The sequence below is a fragment of the Sitodiplosis mosellana genome, unplaced genomic scaffold, assembly GCF_009176505.1.
Source record: "Sitodiplosis mosellana isolate CC-2019 unplaced genomic scaffold, AAFC_SMos_1.0 Smas_scaffold_1, whole genome shotgun sequence".
Classification (NCBI taxonomy): domain Eukaryota; kingdom Metazoa; phylum Arthropoda; class Insecta; order Diptera; family Cecidomyiidae; genus Sitodiplosis; species Sitodiplosis mosellana.
Window position 1 is genome coordinate 19,488,806 of NW_022595244.1, and position 23,983 is coordinate 19,512,788.

A 23,983-nucleotide genomic window follows, 5' to 3' on the forward strand; every position below is an offset into this window, starting at 1 on the left:
TGTTTTGTGTGTTGCGTTTAGTTTTCAGATTTTTCTGTTCGTTTGACGTTTGATTGCATCGATTTCAAACTTTTGGACGAAAGTGTCTCCTGTTGACAGCGTGACGACAACCAATCACAACACACACAATATAGCTGTTTCATTCGTACACGATGATCTCATTGTATCACAACATTCTTCTGTAGCTAACGCTTCGATTTGTTTATCCTTGTGTGTTTATTTGTTGAATGCGAACACCAGCAAAACGTTGACAGTGTGTTAGTGTGCCAAACTAACGCTGTGGAAGAAGCCAGTCGCGCAAGATGCGGTTGCGTTATGTTGTAGCTTCGATTGATGCAAAAGAAAGAGTGCTGAGTTTATTTGAATACATCAGGTTGCACGTTCGGTATAACAAGACGCGGTCTCGCACTACTCTTTTGCATGGTGATTGTTGTTTAAGCGTGGGAAACAAACACAATTCGGGTAAGGTACGGTACATTAAAATTTGTTCATAGAAAAATGTAGAATATGATAAAATACAGCATAAAAAATTGATAGACCAATGAAAATGATGAAGAAGAATCGGTTTTAATTGAAGTGATGAAATGTGTGTGTGACGAAGAAATAAGCACATCTTGTTGTACGGACCGTGTTTGGCACGTTAAAAGTCATTTTGTCAACTAATAGATTTCAATAGTCCGTTTTCATAAATTCGTGCATTGGTCTAATTTTGGTGTGTCGACGATCGACAAATTTGGGGATCGGCCATTTCACTCAACGCATACACATTAGAAATTGAACAAACCAAAACTGAAATTGGATGTAAGCCGAAACTTTTATTTGTCATTTGGAATGACGGTTTATTTAGCAATACTCTCATAAGAATCACAAAGTACCAAATACCGTGTTAATCCGAACAAAGCCATAAATTTCAATGCTCGAACCGAATCTCGTCGTTGGAGACGCAATATCCATTTGTTTGTTTATTTTTTCATGCGTCTGCACTTAGTGTGCGGCCAATAATGTTGAAATTCGATGACACAATCACAGCAGTTCGCCGAATCGTAAACTGTATCCAATTGAATGAGAGTTGAAAGTGTTTGAGATTTTTATGGCTTTTCTTCCGAAAAACGCATCATCCACATCAACATTTTACATCAACACTCAATTCGATTATTTTCTTTTTCACATCGGATATATCAACAAGTGGTGTGGATTTTTTTAGTACATTTTTCTAAAATATCAACATATTTCGAACATTCTAGAACGATGACGAACGTTTTCGTGACCGATTTGAAAGCGATGTGCGGTGCACTGTTACATGCTCTATGGAAAATTGAACGCTCCGAAAATCCTGATGTTATCCCAATTGATTTGGCGCAAGACATTTTGGGGTGAATATTGAACGAGTTTTAATTGAAATAAATTCATCTAATTTACATTGATTTCAGTTACCTCGGATCATTTCGCGAGCATGAGGCTATGCTTAATGAATTGGTACATGTGTCAGTCGAAGAATCAAACAAACCGAACGGCAATAGCGAGGATCATTCATCGAATATTTCTCCGGAACCCACTAAAGGAGGAGAAGGCGTGGAAGACAAAAAAGTGGTTTCGAATGATGCTGCCGAGCAAAACAATGTGGTTGACGTAGGAATGAATGAGGAGGAGAAAGTTGATGACCATCCAACTTTGAATGCAGTCGATGAGACGGCTCAAAATGAGCACATTGCCATCGAAGAACATCCATCGAATCCACAAACCATTGGCGAAGAAATCGATGCAACCACGGTCAATGATACCAGCCACGCGGTAGCGCTGTTGACGCATGCCATTGACCAATTGGAAGATATGAACAAAAAAAACTGCGCAGTCCATGAGACGGACATTCAAAACGAACCAGATGAAATTACTATTCAAGCTGAAGTTGTTGTGACAACCACACAAGATGAAGCACAACTCGGTGTTCCCAAACGATCAAAGAGAAAGGCGCAGTTCAAAGAGGAAGTGGAAAAATTTTTGCAACGAAGACGTAGCCTGGATTATGGCATGTTAAAGAATGGCGCTACTTCGCATTCAGGTAAAAACAACTCATTCGAATCCAGTGAAAATGAATTAAATTTTAATGAAAAAAAAAAAAACAAAACTGTTCACTATTTACAATAGACATCAGCTCGTCAAACGATGGCATTACAAAAGACCTTAAAATGTCCGTTACGTCATCGCATGAAGCCGTCATCGAATCAAAAAACGTTGTGAAATCAATGAAAAACCGCCATTCATTATCGCGCAAAACGATTTGCGTACAACGTCCCAGAATGAGATTGGCTGAATTGAACGATGACAAATTGGTGAACATCGTACATCGAAGAAATACCGACCAGCGCATGTACGTGAAAAACGAAGATTTCCACAAGAAATGGTGCGGATTATGCAAGAAACCCCAAAAGCATTTCGTACCTCACTTTGTTCGTGAACATCCCGAATCGGAAATTCCGATCTCTCGACCATCGCCCACAATGGCAAACCTGCTACGGCAACAAGCCCAGAAATTCACGCAACACAAAGGTAGTTTAACTGGCATCTGTTTGTTCTGTGAAGAAAGCAAATCGCTGCCGAAATACAGATGGGTTGTCCATTTCTTGGTTCACACCGGTGAAAAGATGTTCCGATGCGAAACATGCGATGCAACATACAAACATAAGACGGAGCATACAACGTGCCGCCAAGAGCCGGTCAATATTCATTCGGGACGCGATTCCGTCATGGGTTTCATCTGCAAGGATTGCAATTACACTCAGCTTTACCGCGGTAATATCATCAAGCACCTGGAAAATGAACACGGATACGTGGGACCAGAAGAAAAGTGCCACTACGAAAAGGTTCAACTGGTTCCCGACCTGGAACGCATCAAACCGAAATAGTCGCACCAAGAAGATGACGATCGACCAAATATCTCATGCTAGCAACAACCAAACGTACAACACGTATCCAGAATTCATATTTTTTTCATCTCTTCATTAACAAATGAAGGAGCATTCATATTTTTCTCCAACAAAAACTTGAAAACTCTATAACAGTCAACATAAATACATAAGCACAAAATACATTTAAACTCTATACCCCCATAGCATGGTCATTAGGCATTACTGTAACGAAATAAAATATAAGACACAACATTGAATTTGAATAAACATTAAAACGGAGAATTTTCATTTATTTATTATGGAATACGACACTTGTTCTAGGAAATGTTTAAAGTATGTAGCTGATGTTGAAGCACATCTCGAATATTCGCAGATCAAACATAATCAAAACAGTCGACGGCTCCGACGTTTTTTTTTGCATATTTCATATTCAACACATCACACTTTTGTTTTGAATTTGAATGTGAAAACGTCATTGCGGCATTTTGTGGTCTTTCCCCGATTTAATCTTTACACACACCGTACAAAATCTTTGTAAACTTCCAATATTTATTGAAAAAAAGTACTAAATTATACTTTTTGCGGGGAAGAAAGTTAATCTGTTGCAAATAGAATTCCAACTATACCACAACAAGAGAAAAACGTCAATTCAGTTGTGAGTTTTGGTAGTTTTCCGTAGTTTTCTCCGGGGATGAAGTTGTCATACAGACAACAATAAATAGAATCTGTGTTGAGTTTTGCAAATTATTCCGGCAACTGATGTTTACACTTTTTGCAGCAACATGAACAGCGGATCATTCATTTTGATCAAAAATTATTGTCAAAACATACTGGACATACTTACGTGGCTGATATTGAAAATGGCAACGGGCAAAGCGTCGATCGACCAACTGCGTTTGACGAGTTATCAAGGTAAATTTCTGCTCTTATAACAGCCGCTATGTTGTTAGAACTGAATAGAATGAAAGAAAATCTTTGAAAAATTGCTTTCTGTTGTGTCGTATCGTATCATTCAATAGCTTGGGTGAAAAACTTCAGCTTGTAATCGATCAACTGGGTGAAACCGAATCGAATGAGCACCGAACAGAGGATCATGTATCGATTACAAACGAAGAAGAAAATTGGGAATTTTCCTCAGATGGTGAATTCAATGTGGATGATTATGAAAAGCTATGTGAGCTAATCTCCACCACGTTCGATGATACTATGACATTGGAGAATTTACTGAAATATTCACATGACAAACGCACGAATATCAGTGGCGAACATATCGAGAGTGATTTTGATAATGACCAAGCGACTCTTGATAGTCCACCTAGCTCCAATTTGAACAAAAATATTGAGGTTCCAGGAATGAAAGACGTATCATCGAACAACATTGAAATCAATAGCATTGATTTGGAATCAAACACGGTCGTGTCTACGCTACGTGATACCATGAATGAATCACTCACATTTCAAGTGGATGAAACTGTAATGGCAGCTGATGAGGCATCGGATTCAGGTGAAGCAGCAGGTACCGAGCCAAAACGGAAGCGAAAATGGGAAACCATTTCAGATATTGACTTCAAACGTGGAAGGGTTCTTTCGAAACAAAGTCATCAAATGAATGAACACGTTAATATTCCATCGGGTAGGAATCAATGAAAAAAACTAAAGTCCCATATTTAAACATATAAATAAATTTTATTTCATCAAAACAGCTGTAACTCTCCTGAACGAGGAACAAATATCGAATGATGGAGTAAACGACGATGAAGACCAGTCAAGTGACAGTTCCACACAATTTGAAATCGAAGATAACGTTGGATATGAAAATGTGGAACATCTTGAAGACGATACCGTCGTAATTACTTCTGAAAGTGAAGACGATACCGACATGTTGGATCCACGTATAAGAAACACAAACCGAGAAATGCATTGCAAAAACTTATTCTATCAAACGGTATGTTTGTTATGTGGCAAGAATGATCCATTCATATCGAAGCATTACATGGAAGATCATCCAGAGACTGAGGTATTCGTGGCACGAACATCGCCGCAGATGGCTGAAAGATTGCGATTACAAAATGACAGATTCGAAGTGTCCAAAAAAGAGAAAATAACTGGAATCTGCTTTTTCTGTGAAAAAACAAAGACCATGCAAAGATCATGCTGGGAGGAACATATTCTCATGCACACCGGCGAGAAACCGTTCGCTTGTGTAAGCTGTAATACGGGTTTTGTAATGGCTCATCATCACGATGACAAGATTTGCAACAGTAAACCAGTCAATATTTTCCAATTCCACGGATCGCTCGTTGGTTGGATTATGTTGCAAAGAATGCAACTACCTACAGATTGAACCCAAGGGTATGATCGCCCATTTGGCAAATGAGCATGGATTCGAGTGTCCCACGGAAAAGTATCACTATGAAAAACTCACTTTGGTGTCCGCTGGCCAGCAGAACACTACACAAGCAGGTGAACCATCTAGAAAGTGTTACAACTCAATTTCACAATTGTCTAATTTCAATATCGAATTCACAGCATCCATCAATTCGTCATCGATTTCGACGCAGGCAGCAACTAGTTCAAGTCTGCCAAATGAAAAATCAATCAAATTCATACTACCGAGTAAAGGAGATGATAATGGCCTTATGCCGCATAGTGTTGATACTTCTTATACTGAAAACCGTTTAGAAGATTATTGTAACATTATTGCACGACCCTCGCCTCAAATGGCTGATAAACTGCGATCGCAAGTTGAAAAGTTCACTATCAATAAAAATGGCAAAATCGTGGGCCTTTGCTACTTTTGCGAAGATATCAAAACATTGCAAAAGGCATCGTGGAGAGCGCACATTTTGAGGCATACCGGAGAGAAGACTTTCTCGTGTAAGCGTTGTCCCATGGAAGTAAATTATAAAAAACAACATAATAACAACATATTCAATATGTATGAGGGTAAGTGCAAGGGCGAATTGATTGACATTTGCGAGATGAATTCATCTGACGGTTCATATGTGGGATATATGTGCCAAAATTGCAACCACATTCAGTTCAAGCATGAACGTATCTTCAAGCACTTGATAAACGAACATGGCTACGATGCATCTGACATTGGCCACCGCTACGGAAAATTTACGTTGTTGCCGAACATTCGAAATACATGAGCAAACCGAAGAAGAAACATTCATTTTTTTCTCCAAAGAAACATAAGAATTGTATATGAATTGTCATAAATAGAAAACTCATGCAAAGCCTGAGCTCTACAGCATAGCCATTAGACATTACTGTAATGAAAGCAAGTTATTGTTATTACTATTATTTATCGATTATATAGTCTACTAAATATAACCCACAACATCGAATTCGAATAAACATAAAATCGGAGAGTTTGCATTTATTTATCATGGAATGTGACACTTGTTCGTGGATGCGTTCGTTTTCGAGCTTTGAATCTTTGCAGATCACACACAATCAAAACGGTTGAGGTCTCCTACGTTTTCTGTATGTTTTCTTAACGCATTCAAATACGAATCGACAAACGCATTAGTGTGTGTAACATAAAACTGATTCGCAACGCATTGCTGGACTTTTTCCTTACAGCTATGACATCAACATGCGACGCCCTAAATAAAATGTCGCCAGCGACTCGACTCAACACATCACACTTTTGTTTTGAATTTGAATGTGAAAACGTCAGTGCGGCATTCTGTGCTCTTTCCACGATTTAATATTTACATACCATCCAGAACCTGTGTAAGTTTCTAATATTTGGTGAAAAAAATGATTTGAATACACTTTTTGTGCGGAAGAAAATTAATCTGTTGAGAATAAAATCCTAAAGAGAAAAAATTCAATTCAATTGCGATGTTTAGTATATATCCGTTTTCTCCTGAAATGAAATTGACATACAGATTGATTTGATGCTTATAGGGCTAAATTGGGTCAACAACAACAAATGAAAACTCCAATAACATTATTTATTTATTTTCATCAAAAATCTGAAAATTTGAAAACAATTTCTCCTTAACTCCATACTTGTTTTGCAGCAACATGAACAGCGAATTATTCATTTTGATCAAAAAGCATTGTCAAAACATTATCGATGTCGTATGTAGACTTGAAAATTCTAACAACGGGCGAAGCGTTGATCGATCAACTGTTTTGGAAGAGTTATCAAGGTAAATTTCTGCTCTCACAAGAACATGTGTATTTTTTGAATGCAATCGTATAGTGCTTTCACAAATGAAAATTAAATGAATATTACTTTCAGTTGTGTCACGGCATTCAATAGCTTGGGTGAAAAACTTCAGCTTGCAATCGATCAACTGGGTGAAACCGAATCGAATGAGCACCAAACAGAGGATGAAATATTGATTATAAACGAAGAAGAAAATTGGGAATGGTCCTCAGATGGTGAATTCAATCCGGATGATTATGAAAAGCTATGTGAGCTAATCTGCACCACGTTCGATGATACCATGACATTGGAGAATTTACTGAAATATTCACATGACAAACGCACGAACACCAGTGGTGAACATATCGAGAGTGATTTTGATAATGACCAAGCGACTCTTGATAGTCCACCTAGCTCCAACATGAACAAAAATATTGAGGTTCCAGATAAGAAAGACTCATCATCGAACAACATTGAAACCAATAGCATTGATTTGAAATCAGACACAGTCGTGTCTACGGTACGTGAAACCATGAATGGATCACTCACATTTCAAGTGGATGAAACTGTAATGGCAGCTGATGAGGCATCGGATTCAGGAGAAGCAGCATGTACCGAGCCGAAACGGAAGCGAAAATGGGAAACCATTTCAGATATTGACTTCGAACGTGGAAGGGTTCTTTCGAAACAAAGTCGTCAAACAAATGAACACGTTAATGTTCTATCGGGTAGGATTCAATCGAATTTTTATTCAGACCCCTATACATATTGATACATTTTGTTTCATCAAAACAGCTGTAACTATCCTGAACGAAGAAAAAATATCGAATGATGGAGCAAACGACAACGAAGATGACCAGTCAAGTGACAACTCTGAACCTGTAACCTCCACACAATTCGGAATCGAAGATAACGTTGAATATGAAAATGTGGAATTTCTTGAAGACGATACCGTTGTGATCACTTCTGAAAGTGACGGCGATACCGACTTGTCGGATCTATGCATAAGCAACACGAACCGCGAAATACATTGCAAAAATTCATTTTATAATATGGTCTGTTTGTTGTGTGGTAAGAATGATCCATTCATATCGAAGCATTACATGGAAGATCATCCAGATTGTGAGGTACTCCATTTGAAATGAAGAGGAAGCTGAACAGTGATACTAATTTTTCTTCTCAATCTACAGGTACTCGTGGCACGAACATCGCCGCAGATGGCTGAAAGATTGCGATTACAAAATGACAGATTCGAAGTGTCCAAAAAAGGGAAAATAACTGGAATCTGCTTTTTCTGTGAAGAAACAAAGACCATGCAAAGATCATGCTGGGAGGAACATATTCTCATGCACACCGGCGAGAAACCGTTCGCTTGTGTAAGCTGTAATACGAGTTTTGTAATGGCTCATCATCGCGATGACAAGATTTGCAACAGTGAAGCAGTCAATATTTTCCTGGCCAATTCTACGGATCGCTCGTTGGTTGGATTTTGTTGCAAAGAATGCAACTACCTACAGATTGAACCCAAGCGTATGATCGTCCATTTGGCAAATGAGCATGGATTCGAGTGTCCCACGGAAAACTATCACTATGAAAAACTCACTTTGGTGCCCGCTGGCCAGCGAAACACTACACAATCGGGTGAGTTATTTAGAAAGTGTTACAACTCAATTTCACAATTGTCTAATTTCAATATCGAATTCACAGCATCCATCGATTCGTCATCGATTTCGACGCAGGCAGCAACTAGTTCCAATCTACCAAATGGCAAATCGGTTACATTCATACTACCAAATGGGGAAGATGATGAGGATGAAACGCAACACTGTCGTAATACCAATCCGGATGTGCATTACAAAAATCAATCAACATGTGTGTTATGCGGCGTAGAAGATCCTTCTTTAGCTTACCATTACACGACATGCCATCCAAAGTATGAAGTCTACGTTGCTCGACCATCGCCTCAAATGGCTGATAAACTACGATCGCAAGTCGAACAGTTCGCTATCAATGAAAATGGCAAAATGGTGGGCCTCTGCTATTTTTGCGGTGACACCAAAACTATGGACCGATTTGGTTGGAGAGCGCACATTTTGAAGCATACCGGAGAGAAGATTTTCTCTTGTGAGCGTTGCGCCATGGAAGTAAATTATAGGAAACAGCACGATAGCAAGATAGTCAATAAGAACAAGTGCGACGGTGAATTGATTGACATTTGCGAGGCCAATTCATCAGACGGTTCATATGTGGGATTCATTTGCATTGAATGCAACTATGTGCAGATGAGATTCGATCGAATAATCAAGCATTTGACAAATCAGCATGACTACGATTCACCAGTTGAAGATCAACACTATCAAAAGTGCACGTTGTTACCCAGCACTCGCGCAGAAAAATCAGGCCGCTGAATGACAACCCCTCCTAATGGGTAATCCGCTAATGATTATTGTCAATAATATACTTATTTCTTCCTATAATTGATATTTAGAATTTGTAATAAAAAAAAAACATATTATTTTTTCATGAAAAACACTGAAATCATTTCATTTCATTTTATTTTAGTTTTTTTTTTAATTTCTGTTTGATAATTGCAAACGACGTTTGCCATTTTGAATTTTATTTGATAAAAAACACAAGGAAACACCTTAAGAGCTTACACGTGAATATGATCTTAAAATGTTCGTTAAACTTCTTTGTTGCTGTTTAAATTCTACATCGCTAGCGCTGATAAGGTATATAGCTTAATACATAAATGAGTTTGTATATTGCCATTCTGGTTACTTAGTTGCTAGACAAATAACTAGTATTATTTGTGCGTTTGATTTTCCAGATGATTTAGATCCTGTGTGTAATGAGTTCGATTGCTTTACAGCAGATAACTTTTAACTAAACAAATTTTGGATTAGACAAATCGTTCATTTCATGAGATATGATTCGAATGTATTGAATCGAAAGATTCAATGAAACTTACTTTTTTTTTGAAGCACACATAAACGCATTCTAATAATGCAATGTTCTTTTCAAAGTGCGAACATATGTTGCTCGCATTCTAGTAAATATGATCCACTAAAATTGTTCTAGAAAATATATGAATTACATCGTAATCTTATCGAATTATATAATTTTGTTTATTGTGTGTGTCTATGTTGAATAATGGGTCTAATTTTGCAAAATATGAAACTATTATGTAGAATTAAATGGGCAAAGCGCAACAGGAACAAAAATAGTACAAATCTAATTATAAAAGCTAACAAATTCCATTAAAAACAAAGTGATCCAATTTTTCAAAAAAAAAAATTCAATGTCAATCAATAAGTTGCGTTGCCAAAAACGTTTTATTTTTTTTATTTTTAGAAACAATCTTCTTTTTAGTTTTGTTTTTGTGCTAAATTTTGGTAGATTGAAAAAGAGGTGAAAATCCACACGTTTGGTTAATTAACCGAATTAAATCACAAACGTCAAACTGTTTTTTGTGCGTCCTGGATATCGTATTATAGCATTTTTACAAACAAAAAAAAACCTACGCAATAAAACTAATGTGAGATAAAAAAAAAAATATTGTAAGGCAGATTCCGATTGATATAATCCACGAATGGATATTAAGGCACTTTGTTCTCTTAATAGCTACTTGTGCTGAAATATATGGTTTCCCTTCAGAGAAAATATAATGGTCGAGATTTAAAATCTGGTTAAAGAATTTTCGTGATCCGTAAGATTGTTTTTAGATAGTTTGTATATGATTTTTTTTTGTTTCTCATGATACCCATCCATAGCACGTTATACATAGTATCCGTGGCTTCATTTTATTTGGTTTCTCGATACTTATTGCAATTATTTTTTGCCTGTTTCCTCTGATAAAAAAAAGGTATAAGTAGATGATGACTTGGATTAAAACTTTGTTTTGTTCTATCCCTATCGAAATGTGCGCAAAACGTTTCAATTCGCCAATGTGGAAATTGTGCGTAGTTTCACATCGTATGAAGTCATAAAAATTGCTCATTGACTTAACAGTTGTACAGCGAAGAAACCATTCCTTCCTCTTTATATTATTAACAAAGCAAACCTCCTTTAATGATTATTCTATAACTAATTGCAATCAAACCGTACATTTTTGTTTATTTTTGTTTTCTTCTTCGTACTAAATGTGTCTGCATATAAATTTGGTCGTTTAAAATGAATTTTTTTTCTCATGATTTATCAGTCGATTAAAAAAAAAAAGTTGTATTGTTCAAGTGGCCGAAACGTTGTATCTATTGTGGTTTGACGTGTTGTCGTAACCCGTTCCGAATTGAAGGTGACTTGATGAAGAGGTTATTATTTATGATCGGCTTATGCATCTAATTCCAAAACACTAACATTTCGCTCAAAGCTCAGCTCCATCATCATGGATTTCGTTCAGTTTTCACTTTTGCTTGAAACGCACACACAGACACGCAGTGGTGTTTCAGTCGGACACTTCGATTTTGATGTGCTGTGCAGCATCGGCAATTTGTGCGTTATACTGCGACATAACATTTTCGATTCGTATCGTTGAGGTTTGCTTTCCGCTTTGAGTATCATTTGTGTTGGTGAGCTTCTGCTCTTGTTCCCGTTGCTGGTTGGTTGCCGAAACCTGTGATTGTGCCGTTGCCTTTGTCGGTGCCACCGTTTCTTTTGGCGTGTAACAATCGTGCGTCATTTTCATGTGGTTTTTCATTTTGTCGGGCCGTGAGAATTCTTTGCTGCACACTGGGCATGGGAACACTTTGCGCGATGTGCCTTCATGATACAAAAATGCGTGCCGCTGAAAACTGTACTTGTTTTTAAACGTTTTCTGGACGTTTTCCTTTGCACATTCCGTACACTGGTAAATGCCTTCGAAGATTTTTGCATAGCGAAACAAATTCAAGCCACGAACCGACATTTCGGTTAGATGTTCAGCCTGATCGTCCTGATTGCTACCCTTTCGACGACACCGTCGACGTTGTGGCTGTCTAGAGGCCGCTGCTGATGGTTGTACCGATTCACTTTGCGCTGATGTGTCGTTCGTTTTCGGATTCGTTTCGACCGTTTTCTTTTGCAATTGCTGTTGCTGTTGCTCAACGGCGGCCGCAACCGCCATTTGCGTTGACATAAAGTTTGCCTGAATGGTGGTCGCCAAATTGTTAGCCAAATCATTTGTCATTTGATTGTTGTTGATCGAATCGCTCTGCAATTGTTGCAGTGCATTCGCCAGGTTTGAGGTAGATGGTCGTTGAGTTAGCGGGTTTATACGAATCTTCATGGTTGGCCGTTGCTCACCATCCGACTGACTTTGATTATTGCTCGCGACTAGCACATACTGTTTCGGCGCATTCGACGATTGCCTTAATGTCATTTGCTCCATTCGTTCATCTGCGCGTGAGAAAAGGGATAAAGAGAAAAACGGTTAATTTTCATGTTTTCAAAATGAGGGGCAAATATCGCTGGGTTTTTCTATAGCAAATAAATTCAAACAATGACACTGAAATAAAGAAAAAGCAAATCTAAAGGATTTTCACAGCAGCTGGGACGATAACTCAAGACAGAAAAAGGGGGGGCATTTAGCAGAATAAAAAAAATACCAATACATTTATTACTTGTAGATGTATATATTTTGAATGCAAATTAGTTGAATAAAGGTTGTGCATCTTTATAAATAAATACGAAATACAATAATTTCATTTGTCAATAAAATGATAATAAATTTGATTAAACCAATAACAAAAAATATAGATTTATTCGTTAAATTTTATGCGATAGCAATTTTGCTTCTTGAAAAACAAAAAAATGATTTCATTTCTTCTGTTCGATTTACTTTGCTGTATTTTCTTGTTCTTCTACTCTTCAATTCAGTATGGATATATTTGTTATGTCTCAAATTTAAAATCAATTTCGAATTAATGAAAGTTTTTTTTTCCGTGTATATATGTTAATGTTTCGCCAATCTTAAATGTTTTTTTTCTTTTAGAAAACCAAATAATAGCCTAAACTAAGGAGAAAATTTTGAAATAAATTTGTAAATTCTAAATGATCATTCTGAAATGTTTGATGCTTACGTACGAAAGGTGCGGAATTGTTTTGTGTGTGCGTAATTACTTTTTTTTTTAATGTGGAGTTGTCTCTTGTGTCATTACTACTATTTTTTGTTGTTATCATGTGCATGATTTTTGTGCGTATAATGTGCGGCATATATTCCCTTTCTCTCTTTCTCGTTCTTTTTTTTGCGCTTATCAATTCTTGTATTTTTTTTTATTGCATTTCTGCAACTGGATATGTATCGATTCTTGATTGTGTATGTCAAGAGAATGCGTTTCTATTTTCATTAGATCACATGTAATTGACATACAACACCTTAAAATAATTTTTTTTTTAAGAAACTAAACTAAATTCATTATATGAATTAAGAAATGATAAAAGCTAAAAAAAAAAATTGTTTCGATAGAGATTTCTATTTTGTGGGATAATTGACAATTAATTTGTTTTAAAAAAATATATCTGCCGTTTTTCATGTTTCCATTTGAAAATTTGTACGACCACAATTTTGTTTTTCGTTTTGGATAACTAGAAAGAAGATCGCACAATTTTCTGCACACAAATCATTTCAAGTGTCAAACCAACAGAAATGAATAGAAGAAATAAAGAAAAAAAAGATGTATCGGGCTTTGAATGCACAAGAAAATTAAAACATAAGGGGAAAAAACATAACAATTGCAAATAAATTAAATAAATTTTACTAAATTCTAAAAAAAAAATGTTCTATGCTGAAAAAAAATATATTAGTTTTGCTCTATTTAATTGATATTTTTTTTTTAATTTAAATTATGCTCATGATATTTTTTTCCGTAAATTTTACAGTTTGCGATGCTCTCGCGATGCGTCAATGCGTCGTGAGTGTGCGGCGCACATGTGTTTTGATTGTTTGTTTGATTCATGACAACGGTAACAAATAAATAACCAAGATTTTAGGAGAAAAGTGGAAATGACAGAAAAAAAATAAACAAAAAAAAGAAGACAAAAAATGGGTCTTTCCTACTCTATTATTTGCAGCTGATTTTTGGGATAAAAAAAAATAGTCGGAGATAAAATGTATGAGGAGAAATCAAATCAAAATAAAATGAACTAAATTGTCGAACATAAAATTGCACTAATCGTTATAAACCTAACTAAATATAATTTAATGAATTTGTGTAAATAAAAAGGGGATTATGTGTGTGTGTGTGTTTGTCGGTGTTCTTCTTTTTTGCATTTTTCAATTTTTCGAAGTGCAATCGAACGCATCACCGCAAAGATCTGCTTGCAGAGCGAACGAACGATTGCATCCTATGTTTTAAAAGGAATAACAAAAAAAAATAATAAATTACGTAAATAAGCCCGAACAAAAAATAAAAATGTCGCCCGTTAAAGCAGTACAGCTACAGTCAAAATGTACACCATGGATGCAAAATGTGTTTGTGTGCCGGTGCAAGGTATCTATAATTCCACTAAATGTTCACAAAAAAAAATCGATCCACACTAAACTAACTCCATCGACTCTGCCTTTTTTTTCTGCCCCCACCGAGGGGGGGGGGGGGAGTTGGGATCCATTAAACTATGAAAATCATTACTTCATTCGCTAAGTATACGTAAATATTGTCTTACGCGCTAATTTGTTTAAAAATTACAACTTAAACTTGCGTTAATATTCACTTTGTTTCATTAATTTATTTCTCAGTTAGAACACCATTTAATTGATCCAGCTCTTTTGGTGCACAATATTCCCATGTGCACCATTTGTGTGAATGCATTTCAAAGAAGAAAAATAAAAAAAAGAGCAAATGAAAATGGAAAATATTAGAAAAGAATTGCTTCGTTTGGGATATTTTTGTTTGTTTGTCTGAGGAAGGCGATTAAAAAAACACGAGTTTCACAGTGGAAGAAGTCTATTGGATTCAGTAAAGGCTTTCAACGCGAAAATGGTAAAACATATTTTTTTTTTTTTTACAATCTCCTGGATATTTTCACTTTTTGTCCCATTCCTCTGAACAATTTATATACACAATATTCTGTACTGCAAATACTATCAAGTCTTTTGACTTTTTGAAAAAAAAATTTCTTTTCGTAATTTGCTATGATAAATGAGAGTGTGAGAAAAATATTGCAACGTTCAATTTATCTAAATCATTTGCTGATTCTCATTTGGTTCATTTGTATATTTCCAATTCACAAAGACGAATAAATAATTTAAATTAAAAAAGAAATGGGGGGGGGGTTATGTTGGCGTTTTTTGCAAATAAACATAAAAATTGCATTGTTTTGCTTCATTCTTATGTGTCTACCATAATATTTTGCTATATTGTCCCGATCGATAAACTTGTTGTTTTTTCATGATTTTTTTTTTTTCATTTTTGTTTTCCATTCAGACTTTAAATTTAAGAATCATTTTGCATTTTTCTTTCTTCTTTATAATACAAATTAGGTTTTCAGGTAAACATTTTGTTATTTAAAAATAAGTCTCGAAAACAGGTAATAATTTATAAAATATGTTAAATTGCGTTTTAAGATTGGAATTTCCGTTATTTCTTTCTTTCTAAAGGCCACTTTTTGATTTACTTCTTTTTGTTCTCTCATAAAAAACAAATTATTATGCTAAGTTCAGCTCCCATCAATTTGTTTTTTTTTTTCGTTTTAATTTTAACCATATATTTTACAAGATCTACCAATGATTGTTTGATGAGAGAGAAGAGAAAAAAAATACTTATTTCTTGTTTTGCCAACTTAAAATTTTAAGGAATGATCAATTGCGTTTTCAAATGCATGATTTTTGTTTGTGTGTTTTGTTTATTTTGCTAAAAAAATTAATTAATTCCTAGTCCAAGCTTTTCCGAATTGCCTTCATATCGTGGGTATGTTCCCTATGGGATCAGAGGACTCTCGGTCAAAGTATATCAGTAAACTGTCAAAGTTTACAAATGAAAAAAGGAAAAACTCGCGATAGATAAAAGATTTAAAAAAAAAAGAAATTTTAAATGGAAAAAAGAAGCTTAGAATTGAATTGTTTGCTAAATACAAAATAAATTAATTATAAGTTAGAAATTAGGTTGCACAATTCGTACGAACGATCGAATGAATTGTCTTTACCAACTAATTCAACGTCGGAAGTGACTTTTTTGATCGTCAGCTATCCAATTCGATTTACAAACTATAACCATGGAAGAATCTACGATTTGTTTTCTGTTTCATGTTCGGTATGTGTGTTTGTAAAACATACAAAATCCGAACCATTTTACAATTTAAGGGTTTCGTTTTTGCTGCTTTTCTTTTCAATGTTAGATTTGTAAAAAAAATAGCATAAAGAATGATGAAAGTATTTACATATATTGAAAATGCACAGCGAATGCATTTACGAAATTTCTGTCTTTTTTTTCACGTGTGATTCGAAAATCAGTTGTGTTGTGTTTATTTGCAAGCAAATTCAACTACAAATATTTCCCTAATTGATGTCTCTTTTGAAAAGAATTAAGGCTTAAATTAGAGCATCTATTCCCATTGATTCGATCTATTCGCCGCAAATGTTTGATGGAATAGACGCAAGAGAAGTAGCTAATAATTAATAAAAAAAAAATTAATAAAACACGAGGCGCGTCGTGTTTACCCGTCATCGCAACATCATCAGTAAGTTTGCCGTAAAAATGTCTAAATATTCAAGTTGTAACACAACGGTGGTGGTGGTGGTGGTGGTGGTGGTGGTGGTATTTCGTTCATTGTGGAGTTGCCGAAAGCGCTATTTGCGCCGTTGTCTCGAGCTTATTGACGGCTGCAGCAGCTGCCGATGATTCGATTTTATGGATGATTTTGACGTGCGCCGTCATGTTATCCTTGCGCGTGAATTCTTTGAAACAGTATGGGCAAGGGTAGACTTTGACGTTGCGCTTATGCGAGGTGACATAGTGACGGCAGAAGTTACTGATGTGCGTGTAAACGCGTGAGCACACTTTGCATCGATACGTGTGATCACCTTCTTTGGTACAAAAGTCTCGAACTGAACCTTGTGTATCGTCAATGATATATTTGCTGGATCGATTGCCCGCATTTTGTCGCTCAATTTTCAAGTTATTATTCTCGCCAATGGTCGGCGAAGCGGTGTTTGTGATCGTTACGGTGGCCGAATTATTGTTACTTGCCTGTGTGCCATTGTTATTTTTGGCGAGGCGTTCGCTGCTCTTTACACCTTTCATCGGTGTTGAGCTGGCTTTAATTGCGTTTGCCGTGAAATTATTGGCCAATATGTCAATGAAATCATTGTTATTGATGCCAGCAAATGGGTTCAGTTGGAGTGCACCGATGGTGGCTTGAATGGTAGTTGATGTTTGTTCCGGTGTTTTGACACCGTTTTGCTTCAATTTTGGACGTCTTGTTAGCTTTGGTAGCGGTTTGTTTGGTAGCATATGTTGGATTGGTGCCAATTTTGGCATTTGAATCATTGGCGGAACGACATTGGTCACAGTCGTCGAATCCTGTGTGGCCGACATTGAACTTGGTGCCGAATCTGAGTCTGGATTATACTTAAACTCAACGGGATCGTCATATTCGTCAAGCATTAGCTGTGGTTCCATGTAAGTCATGTCCTGCACTTCGGATGCATTGGACGCATCGTCTACAAGAAAAATAGAGTAAAATTGAATTTTTGAATTTGAACCTTGCCCACGAGTTGTGATTTGTTTTTGTTTTGTTTTGTTTTGTTTTTTTTTTTTACTTTGTATGTGCTCGCAATTGATGATCGCGTACCAAAAAAAAATAAAGGAAAAGCCATAGGGATTTGAAGCCTTTGTCATAATTTTTTTTGTTCGGTTTTAGTTGATTGATTTGGGTATCGATCAATTTGTGTGCATGGAGATTAAAATTCAACGTCGGCCAAAAATCCCTACAATGCTGATCCCTATCAAAGTGTATCGAATACGATCAACGTAATGTTCGTTTCATGTTCGATTGCTTTTGGTCTCACTCTCTGTACCAAACATTCTGTTTGTTTGTTTGTCTGTGTATCAAATTTGAGCGATAGCACAAAAATTTGATATGCAATCTTATTGCAGAGACTCACCTTTTGTGGGCAGCCGACGCAAAATTTCAATTCTATTCTATTTTCTTGTTTTGTCTGTTTTCTTTTCATTAAACTTTCGTTCGACGTTTTTTTTTTCTTCTTCTTATGAATTTTACTTCAAAACACAAAAAAAAAAACTAATAAATGCAAAGATGCGAATTACATTCACTGATCTAACGATCAGATATCGCGGAGTCAGAGTTACGGTCATTACAACTAAAATGAATCAATTTCATTGATTCAGAGAAATACATTCAACACACTGCTTTAAAAATCCCATTTGCTTTTCCGATATTTTTTTTCGTCATGATCTCTACGATTTGCTTTATGCTTACAGCCTATTGAATTTGATTAATGTGAGTAGAACTTATTCAAAGCAAAAAAAATATGTTTTCGATTGTTAGTCGTTTAGTTTTATCGTTTTTTTTTCTCGCTCTCTTCAATTTCTCTAATCGGAGATGGAATAAATCTTTTACATGTGGTTACTCAAAACGCAATCGAAAACATACTCAAATGCATGGTTAGATGATGTCAATGAATTTCTTGCTTTGTACCGTGCTCAAAATTGAAAAATAGTGTGAAAGTGAAGCAAATGCACTCAATCGGCACATACCTGCAATGTTGTTGTCGGCTTGCTCTTTTTGTGGGCTTGGCTCTTTCGCTGATGGCTGTGGCGTGTCCGATTTCATTGGCTCCGTGGTGTCCATGGGTTCCTTTCGTAGCAAATATCAATTTTGTATGTTAGAAATCGTGTGTCGCAGTTTTTTTTGTTGTATTCAATTTTTTTTTTCAAAATTTATAGTGAAGCTAGAAACATATACTGTCACATACCTCTACTGAATTTTCATTGTCAATATCTCTGTTGTTCTCATCCGAACCATCTGAATATCCGTCTGTGCCCATTTTAACTTCGAGTAATTCAGGCGAACCCTGAACGAATAAAAGGAAAAAAAAATGACAAAAACCATAAATTAATTTGATTATAAATAAAATGGTGTTCACCGCAGCAGAACACAGAAAATAACACACCCATCCATCTCACGCAATTGTGAATCTTTGATTCAACAGCAATAAAAAAAAACTGTTCAGTTTTTGTTTGTTATGAAGCTCACCTGAATGATATTGTCGCTGGATTCGTAGTCATCGAAATCGTTTCCATTTGAGCTGCCGGATAGCTTTCGAGGTCGGCCACGCTTCCGTTTTGGTTGGGTGAGAGCTGAGCCTAACAATGGATTTGTCAACATCATCCCCTGCACTTTCTGTTGCTGTGTGTATGGTTGTTGGATACGGTTCAATTGCGGTGGTTGAGCCGCCACCGTTTGTGACGATGGCTGTGTTTGTGGGGCGGGCGTTTCGGATTTTTCCGGTTTATCATCGTTCACCTCGGTCAAACCTTTGATGCGCAGGCTCTCGGCAACGCGTAAAAATGCTGTTAGGCGATCCTGATCCACAGACACTTCGCCACGATACATGAAGTCGAGCAAACTCTTCATGTCGGCAAATGTTATGTCTTTTAATATGACGATTGGATGCTTTTCGGGATGATTGATGAATAATGCTTGGAAATATGGACTGCAAGCTGATAATACCATCTAAATTTCAATAAAATCGAAAAAGAGAAGAAGAAAAAAAAAACGAACCGTTGATAAGAAAAGTCGAATGACGGAGCATAAAATGTGTCCTGAAAAGGACACACAGTTCACAAACAGACAAAAATAAAATCCTATTTCGAAATGTACGCATTGAAAAATCAATAAGTACATTGATATCGCTTTGGGTTATTGAGCAAGCTAAAGATAACATACAAATTCCGAATAGCAGTTATTTTCGATACTTTCATCAACACGCTGCGGGTTTTGGGATTATGGCCAGATGATTTGTAGTTTCATTTGTGATAAGATAAGCAATGAACTTCGATAGGAAAAGGGGGTGTAAATGAGTCCGGTCAGATTATTTAGCTTGTACTTTTAGCCGGAGGGTTGATAAGGGCGTTAAAAAAATATGTGCTCATGTCACAAGATAAACAAGCCAAAACAATATTGATCATTTCGAAAGAAAAAAAACAACAACAGCAACGACAAAATCCATTTTTTCCTATTTTGAATGGGAAAATACTTTGAACCGAAAGCAAAATGTGAAGTCCTCATAGTTCATATTTCGTTATCGACTTTATGACCTTTTCGAGCATTGAATTTATTCCTTTTTTGTTCCTCAAAAAAAAATATAATGCACATAAATTGTTGGGTTATTCTTTTTGACTAGTTTTCGTTTTATGCGCTCAGCGTTCAAAATTATATTGGTATGGTGTATGGCGAATGAAACTAGGCTTCATTAGTTTCGGTTTGAGTGACGATTTGATAGGTTTTTATTGAGTTGCTCCCATTTTTTCTTTGTCGCCAACAGGCATATAAACTGTAACGAGCCGAGACGATACTGTAAAATCTGGAAATCATTAGTACACATTCTCAAAATGTGATATTTTCGTCCAGTGACGCGCAAACTCACTTAAACATCCATTAAAACGGCCGAAATTGGAGAATAGTTAACGAATTGTATAATGGCTATTGGTTTGACGTAAACATTGTTTTTTTTCTGTCGTTTTGTTATTCGATGGCTAAAATCACTAAAATATGCTGTTGGTGACTGGCATTCGAAATGTATAAGGTAATTAAAGGGATTTTAATTTCAAAAAGGTTTTTCTTTCGTTTCTTTTCAACTTAATTCGTACCCTTTGCCAATATTTTTGAGTTGACTTTCACATTTTGGGTCGTACGATTTATTCAATTCCATCCTTTTTTTCTCTCTCTCTCTTTTCTCTTTTACTTTGAATATGCTGACGACATCGCATTAGTACAATCGAAATGGTTTATTATAATCAAAATTCCGTTTTGACGTTGGAAGTGTTTGAAGTCATTTCATATTTTTAACATTAAATTTTTGTCAAGTCAACAGAAAGAGAGAGAAAAAAAACAGACACGTATGTTTGTGTCGCGCACAATAAATAGCCTTGACAGAGTTTGAAATGTTGTGCATATTTTTGAGGATGGGTGAAATGTTGTTTAGCTAACGTTGACAATAACCAGCGTAATTCATGCCTGGCCTGACTTATAAACACACAAAATGTGGATTCATAAAAATGCAATTCAATTCATAATACGGGCACAACATTGTATAATGTTTATTTTTTGAGTGCATACACGGAGATAGAGAGAGAGAGAGAGAGAAAAACTCCATTTCCGTGCCACCAAACGGAACTGGTAACATTTTATTCAGCGATGCAACGGAACATTAAACATTGAATGTTGAATTTATTATCCAAACACAGAAACAAATCCGATAAATCTAAAAAAAAATCAACTAAAAATAACCATTTGGTTTTTTCTGCTTACCTTGTGTGCTTTCAAATACTGTCCTTCAACCGCCAAAGTAACATCAGTGAATGTTTCGGCGTGTAATAGTTGATCGAATACTGATAATAAATTGGTTTGATGGTTGTTCCAACGTAAACAAAATCGTTGTGATGCCATTTTGTCTGTGTGTGTATATGGGAGTTTCAACGTGGGGATTTTTGAAGGAAAAACAAATTAGATTCCTTAGTCAGATTATTCGTTACACTCCACTTGTTTCGGAAAATTTCTGCGCTTTGTCTTTTTCTCGGTAATTTGCTGTTTTTTTCACTTTCGTTTAGCTCCTCTCTAATTCGCAAATCTATTCAAATTGCACTGCAAAGAAAGAAGAAAAAAAACAATAAATTACTAAATTATTCAGTATGAATATTAAACTATGCTATAAATGGAGGCTAGTGTAAAATAAGGGAAAAAAATACGCCACAAAAGTTCATTACACTATTCGTTGAACTCGTTCGATTCAAATAACTTCAAACTAGACCATTTCATCGAAGAGACAATTTAAATCTAATTAAAGCATAGATTGACTGTATTAGTTCCTTTGTCCTTCTTCCCATTAAGCGGCACAAACGCAAAAACAACTACAAAAACACTGACGATAACATGGAAAAACGCCCCTTTGCTATATCTAATACCAGACGTGTGTTGAATGTGTCCAATTTGAAGTGTATTCGGTTCGCAACCCAGTGTAATAGCACTCACACTCCTTTCCATGCAAGCGACCCATTGGCTGAGCCTGTTGAAGCTATTTCTCCATTCAAACAACATTTGCCACAACATTTTTTTTTTATCCTATTTCCATTGTCTAGGTATATATGAACGATGGCAAATTATTGGTTGAGTTTGTTTCATTCGTAGAGAAACTGGTTGTTCTGCGCGTGCACGGAATCAAGCACGTATAACGTTCAACACAGCGCGCTACACATACACATTGATCATCGGAGCGGACATGGACGAGTACAAATGTCGTTCAACACGTCACCAAACGGAATCATTTGATTTGTTCAAAGTTTTTGAACATTGAAACATAGCGCGACTAATCGTGGGGGGGGACTTTTTCAATCGTAACTATTTGATTCGTTTCGCTAAATAGAGAAGCTATTATTATGGTTCGTGAGCAGCAAAGTGGAACGCTTGCAATTACAACAGTACATAGCCAAGAGAAATTCCATAGTTGACGAGCCTTTGCAAGGCAGCAAACGACGACGACGACGACGACGACGAGATATGCGCAACAATTGTTTCCATTGATAATAATGAGTATAGTGAACGAAGGGGCTATTTTCGTTTATTTTGCAAAAGGGAACTAGATTTTTGTACTTTTATTCAATCAAAAACAAAAATTCAAACAACAGATAAACATGGATTGGAGCACACATGTTACGAACTCATGACGCCCATGTGCAATCTCTTCAAATCCTTGACTTCAAATCATGCCACGGCTGCACAGAGCGCACAGCTCTCTGAATATTCAATTCATGCGGCAAGTGACGGGCAAATGGTTAAACTGGAACTTAATTGAAAACAAATTTATTACATGCGCGCGGCCGATGTTTTATCGTGATTCTTTTACATAAGGAAACTTATGAATCGCCGCTTTGTATTCCACCATATGAAAGACAGTCGCTCACTGCTTTGGTTTTAATTTTTATTTTTTTTTTCGCTTCAATACATTATTATATTGTCAGTTAGTGCGTAAAATATATTCTTATTTCATATTTCGACTACATAATCAAATCGCGTCGAAAAACAAACATAAAAAACATGAAGGAGTTTCGAAAATTGAAATATAACAACTTGTGAAATTACAACTGGCAAAGGAACCGATGATAATATTACAAAATCACCGTGAATTTTATTTGGTTGCTGTTATGTGGCGACGACTATTTGTGTTGGTTAATGCTGAACATTTGTGTGTTGAACGAACGACCGAACGAACGAATACAAAAACAAAAATGGTAATGATTAAGTTCATACTAGGAAATGGCACAACACAGAATTAACTGTTTTGACTGAAGGATTCGTGTGAAAATCGACCATAAGTCAGAGATTGTGCTTGAGTTGGCCGCACAGAAGCACCTTGGGAATAATGCAACGTATAATATATATGGGTTTTTTTTCTCCATAAAATGTGCTCATTTGAAACGAAGAGAAAAACACAGAAAACAACAACGAAAAAAAATTGCACAATTCAAAAACACAGCATGAGTGCAAATAGAAACTCCGTGTGCTCAAATATCCACGCGAATATAGCTGTAGCAGGCATATTCAGTGGTGCAAGCAGTCGGAATTGAGAGAGCCTCAATTGCAAATGAAACAAATACATGAAACCACGCGATTCAAAATGCACACAACACATTTGACGATGACGACGACTGCGACGACGACGACGACGACGACGACGACGACGACGACGACGACGACG

General features: G+C 36.2%; 3 protein-coding genes across 17 annotated transcripts in view; 2 read left to right on the forward strand and 1 right to left on the reverse strand.

The window, feature by feature from the left end:
• LOC129580390 (RE1-silencing transcription factor-like) lies at positions 1-3,181 on the forward strand. 2 transcript variants are annotated; one of them, XM_055470745.1, is made up of 4 exons: positions 1-462; positions 1,245-1,373; positions 1,431-2,059; positions 2,146-3,181. In XM_055470745.1, exons 2-4 carry the CDS (start codon positions 1,249-1,251, stop codon positions 2,901-2,903), a joined length of 1,512 nt encoding a protein of 503 aa, XP_055326720.1. In that variant the 5' UTR covers positions 1-462; positions 1,245-1,248; the 3' UTR covers positions 2,904-3,181. The 2 variants fall into 2 exon arrangements, with proteins under 2 accessions (XP_055326720.1, XP_055326721.1); XM_055470746.1 differs by having other exon boundaries at positions 22-467.
• A 3,342-nt stretch (positions 3,182-6,523) lies between these two features.
• LOC129580394 (zinc finger protein 699-like) lies at positions 6,524-10,371 on the forward strand. Its single transcript, XM_055470752.1, has 6 exons — positions 6,524-6,650; positions 6,944-7,075; positions 7,168-7,802; positions 7,870-8,201; positions 8,265-8,715; positions 8,782-10,371. The coding sequence occupies exons 2-6, from the start codon at positions 6,948-6,950 to the stop codon at positions 9,480-9,482; spliced, it is 2,247 nt and encodes a 748-aa protein (XP_055326727.1). The 5' UTR covers positions 6,524-6,650; positions 6,944-6,947; the 3' UTR covers positions 9,483-10,371.
• Positions 10,181-23,983, reverse strand: part of LOC129580395 (protein tramtrack, alpha isoform) — a 27,079-nt gene continuing 13,276 nt past the window's right edge. For 6 of the 14 annotated variants that reach the window (XM_055470758.1, XM_055470755.1, XM_055470756.1 and 3 more), the window contains 5 exons: positions 21,541-21,873; positions 19,264-19,743; positions 18,983-19,081; positions 18,765-18,864; positions 10,181-12,447 (listed from right to left, as the gene is read on the reverse strand). In XM_055470758.1, coding sequence (XP_055326733.1) covers positions 11,519-12,447; positions 18,765-18,864; positions 18,983-19,081; positions 19,264-19,743; positions 21,541-21,678 — 1,746 coding nt within the window. In that variant the 5' untranslated portion in view covers positions 21,679-21,873 and the 3' untranslated portion in view covers positions 10,181-11,518. Of the gene's footprint in view, positions 12,448-14,975; positions 17,708-18,764; positions 18,865-18,982; positions 19,082-19,263; positions 19,744-21,540; positions 21,874-21,995; positions 22,644-23,983 lie in introns of those variants that run through there. The other 8 variants (XM_055470763.1, XM_055470762.1, XM_055470764.1 and 5 more) reach the window with 3 other exon arrangements.